At 40.3% G+C, this 5114-nt stretch overlaps 1 protein-coding gene across 2 annotated transcripts in view; it reads right to left on the bottom strand.

Moving 5' to 3' along the window:
• gmeb2 (glucocorticoid modulatory element binding protein 2) overlaps window positions 1-2887 on the bottom strand; it is a 28296-nt gene extending 25409 nt beyond the window's left edge. For both annotated transcript variants that reach the window (XM_033630066.2, XM_033630064.2), the window contains exons 1-2: window positions 2580-2887; window positions 453-605 (exon numbers count right to left, since the gene is read on the bottom strand). In XM_033630066.2, the coding sequence (XP_033485957.2) occupies window positions 453-595 (143 nt within the window). In that variant the 5' untranslated portion in view covers window positions 596-605; window positions 2580-2887. The remainder of the gene's footprint in view (window positions 1-452; window positions 606-2579) is intronic.
• Window positions 2888-5114: the final 2227 nt, after the last annotated feature.

Consider the following 5114-nt stretch of genomic DNA (forward strand, 5'->3'; position numbering starts at 1 on the left):
GAGTTACAACCGGGCGTAGTAAAGACCAGTTGGTGCAACCGGCCCCAGAGGTTTAAGGACGTGTTTTTCGCAGTGGAAAGGGTTTTAGTTCTACTACCTGCAGCAATGGTGTTCTTGTCATCTTTTCTCCCAGCAGAATCAAAGTAATGGGAATATTTTCAGCCGCTAAGGGAAGTGTTTCCATCTTTAAAACTAGCTTGCTGCTTTGTGATGTGCCTGTGCAGCACAACGATTATGAAAATGAGTCTGCTGATGTGACTTTTATGTTTCATGTCAGTAGTGATGTGATAATAAAAGTAACGTTGTAACAAGTTGTTTGGCTTTGGGGTAACTGGAATATTATTACTGAAATTGTATTCGTAATTACACTACTTACACTACTTGTTACTAGTAATGCGTAACTACCCAACACTGGTGACCACTAAGCTGTGTGCACAGTGTGTATATGTTACCCTGGCTGAGGGGTCAGCTCTGCAGTCACCAGCACTGCTTTATCCTCCTCCACCACAGAGGGGAGGTCCTCACCCACTGCTTCTGGTATGGTGACGATCACAACCTCACTCATTTCCTGCATGCTGACCTCTGATGAAGCCATGGAGGACAGACTGTGTTGAACAACAAATAGCATGACAGCAGAGAGGGAAAACCATTGTTATTAATATAATTTTTCATATTTAAGAAGCTGAATGATTACAAGAACAGGGTTTACATGATAACATTAAGTTTCCGAAACTGGCTACAACATTTTCAGACCAAGAGGCAAATTAAATAGACTCAGGAGGGCAACAGGCAAGAATGTGCAACACGTGAAATACAGAATGGGAGACACTAAAGACTGTACTGTTTAGACTTTAATAATGGGTAATACGAGCTTTGGGTAATGACAAGGTTATTAAACTTCAACCATACCCAGTGTTTACACTAATACAATGCCTTGCCAAACTATTCAACCCCTCTTGGAATTTTTTTTTTTACTTTGTTGCATTACAACCTGTAATCTAAATAGATTTTTATATTTGGATTGTTTTTTTAATGGACCTAAACAAAAAGTCAAAGTTAAAGTGAATTGAAAATAATAATCACCTTTGAAAAAGTTTTGAAAAATAAAAACTGAAAAATGGTGCATGCCTATGTATTTACCCCTTCTGCTATGATGACCCTAAATAAAACCTAGTGCTACCAGTTAGCTTGAAAAGTCACGTAATTATTCAAATAAAATCCACCTGTGAGCAAGTGTCACATGAACTCAGTGTATATCAGCCTGTTCTAAAAGGCCCCAGAATCTGCAGTATCAATAAGCAAGCGGCACCATGAAGACCAGGGAGCTGTCCAAACAGATCAGGTTTTGGAGAAGTACAAATCCGTGGTAGGTTCTAAAAAATACCTGAAACTTTAAATATCCCACTGAGCCCAATTATATCCACTATAAACATAATTAAAAAAAAGAATATGGCACCACAACAAACAAACGAGAAGGGCATTAATCAGAGAGACAACAAAGAGGCCAAAGACAACCCTGAAGGAGTTGGAGTACCTGTACAAATTACTTTGTACAGGTACAGGACTCAGATCAATATCGAAATAGTAGCAAAATTATAACTGACTCATAGTTCCAGCTGCACTTGTACATTTTGTATGTTTTGAATGCAAATCTATAATTTGTAAAGTAACCACTAGCTAAAGCTGTCAGATAAATGCAGTGGAGTAGAGGTAGATAGTGGCATAAGAAGAAAAGACTCAAATTTGTGCTTACAGTTACATTCCACCACCAGCTGCATCTTATGTTATATTATCTCCATGAGTTTGTGAGTATGACTTGACTTGTGACTTGCTTGACCTTACCGATGACTTGACTCGACTTGCTTGACTTGTAGCAAGGACTCGCTTTGACTTCCTTGATTTTCACCACAGTGACTTGGGACTTGCTTGAGACTTGAAGGATATAACCTGAGACTTGCTTATGACTTGCACATGTGTGACTTACTCCCACCTCTGCTTTATAGCAAGGGGATGAATACATACACACTCACCATTTTTCAGTTCACTTATTTTTCAGATTTTTATAAACCAAGGTTGTTGCTTTTTCATTTGACTTATCCAGTTTCGACTAGTTTCTATTGGTCTGTTACAAAAATAAATCTAAATAACAAAAGACTTAAATTACAAGATATAATACAACAAAATTGGATAAACGCCGAAATGAGGTGACTAAATTAGCAAACGGCTGCATCAGAGAGAGAGACAACACGGTGAATCTCCATCATTGTTCAGCTCGGACACACTGCGCATCCTCGGTCCTAGTTAACGTTACCTTGTTCAACAATCACAGTATCGTTAAAGAAAACGTGAAATCAGTCTTGTGTGAGTAGCATGTATGCCGTTAGGCTACCTGAGAGTATACCGTTACTCTACTAGTGAATATCTTGTGATGGCCTCAAGGCTGTAACGTTACTTCAAGACCAATTTAAACGTGTAACGTTAAGAGTTTTGAATGCAATTTGGTGTGCTAAGTTAGCTGAGACTGTGCGGGACCGCATGAGCCATAGGAATAAGGCAGTTAAGATATGCATAAGCCTTACCTTTTGGTCCTAATTTAAAAACGTCTTCAGTTGATTACTGTTGCCTCGTCTTGTGGATAAAGGTGAGGGTTCTGACTGTTAGCCTCGCAGACGAGCTAGCTAACAGGAGAGTTTCGCTCATAGATCCACTGAGCTAGCAGGTGTCGCCTTCATATCTCAAACACAACAGAGCTTCTTCAGCAGTTTGGGGGCTAACGTTACTCATTTAATGTCAGTTTCACACGATAAAATGTTCTTTCCCCCTATCATTCCTTCCTTTTTGTGCTCATTTGTGGATCTTCTTCTTCTTCTTTAGTATTACTGGCGAGCGACAGACAGACGTTAAAGGAGGTATGGCGCCACCTACTGTACCGGAGTCTATGATTTATGGGAATGGTGATCTCTGCTCTCAGACCTTGCGTCAGATGCTTGCCACATAACCATCCTGTTTTGAAATCTGATCATTGTATGAGATGGCTCTGTCTGCATCCTTTGATGATCGAAATTTAGTGTTGTGGAGTTGTGGCATCACTGCAGACTGAGGAATGTTCAGGAGAGTGGTCTGAAAGCATCACCCCTCTCCTACAAGGTCTAGAAGGGGAGTGGTATAGCAATTAACACCATTGACTTCAACTCTTGTTGTGCCCCCCTGCTTAGTGGTCCTGCTTCAGTGATAAATATCTTCTTACTGCATACAGTTAGTGTCAAGTCTTTCAACATGATAGTGCAGTTCATCAGCAGGGGAACTGAAAGATGTCAAGAGGCACTGGCCTGGGACTGGGAAATTCTGACACTGGAAATCTCTGACGCGGCCTTGAAGTGTCCATCTTAGATGGGTTTTGACAACTGCAGGTGACCCAGAAGGACCCAATCTGATGCAATGAGAGTGATGAAGTGGGTGTGATCTGAGCCTATGAGCAGCAGTGGTGAAGCTTTGTTAATGGATGGTAATGGATTTTTTTGTAGATGCTTGTATTTTCTTTGGAGGGATAGCACAAGATAAGTGTGGTCTGAAAGCATCACCCCCTCGTCTCCTACCATGACTCCGATCTCGTCAGTCAACAATAATGGCGCCATACAGATATTATCTGATAATTTCTGGAAACACTTAACCTAATCCTACCTTCCATCACATTAAACTGTGGCACAAATGGCAGAGGGACAAACTAGATCTACAGTTAAACTCCATTGTGATGACTGTTGACTCCCAACTACCAAGAGCCCGTTGGCCTGAAGGAAAGGTGACTCACCTCCTTCAAAGCAAAGATGGCCACATCAGGACAGCTGAAGTTGTTGTCAAAGACAAGTCCTATCTCAGACCTGTAACTCATCAGATTCTACTTCCTGCCCTCCCTGAAAACACAGTCTCTGTGGTAAAGATTTTTCTTTTTCTTTATTTTGACACTTTTCCTCACTTACCTCCCTTCCTTTACCTCATTTCCTTTTCCTGATTGGTTCCTTTCACATGTTCACTCATTAACCTGACTGAGCTCACCTGGGCCCTATTTCAGAGAGCAGGATTTGTGAAAACTCTGAGTATGTTCAGCCTGAGATGAGGAAAAGTCTGACTTTTCTGTTTCACAAAGCCAGTTCAGAGTAACCCTGAGTCAGTAACAATGGCAATATACTCCATGAAGCAAACCTGCTGAGTGGCAGGTTTGCTTCATCTAAGCCTGAGATTGATCGCCTGCTGAGTGTGTAGCAGGAAGGAGAGAAATGGCGTGTCCTCTTGTGAATTAAGTCATGGACGTTGAGGCACAATTTATTCAGGGGCTGTTGGTCATTAGACCCTGTTTGGATGTCTTATAATTCCCAGAGGAGTGTCTATGAAAGCTACAATTTCACCTCACACTCTACCATTTATCTTAACAATCTGTTCCACCCACATAGATCAAATATTACACATCGTGGATTCGCATTATCATCGGAGCAAATTTTATGCATTGCCCTTTGATTCTTCAGCAGCAACAGTTTTAAACATAACATCAGAGATACTGAATACATCAGCGAGGCAATGATTTGTCGGCTGTCAGAAAAGTCTCTGGCTCTGAAAAGACTTTTGCCCATTTTTGTGGTTTTCCCTGGGCATAAATCAGAATGGATCATCACAGAGGAATTCCACAGAACTAAATGAACAGAATGTAATAAACAACAAAAAGCATTAAGCACGAAAAGCAGTTTTATACACACACAAACACACACACACACACACACACACATATATATATACATATACATATATGTATGTATGTATAAAGATAAGGTAAAGGAAATGTGTGCATATTTCCTCCTCCTTTTTGAACATGTAAGACTACATTTTTGTTGTTTATTACAATCTGTTCATTTAGTTTCCGTTCACTTTCAGTTATTGTTATTTGTCTCTATCTTTTTTGTTGTCTGTTTATCATAAATATCAATCAATCAATCAATTGATAGACAGACAATTCAGACAGACAGACAGAAAGAAAGAAAGAAAAGTGCTGCCTGGCAGACCACTCTCAGGGAAAATCTATAAAGGAGTATTGAGCAGTACAGCAGTTTGGTCAGCCACGAAGA

The sequence above is a fragment of the Epinephelus lanceolatus genome, chromosome 8, assembly GCF_041903045.1.
Source record: "Epinephelus lanceolatus isolate andai-2023 chromosome 8, ASM4190304v1, whole genome shotgun sequence".
NCBI lineage: Eukaryota > Metazoa > Chordata > Actinopteri > Perciformes > Serranidae > Epinephelus > Epinephelus lanceolatus.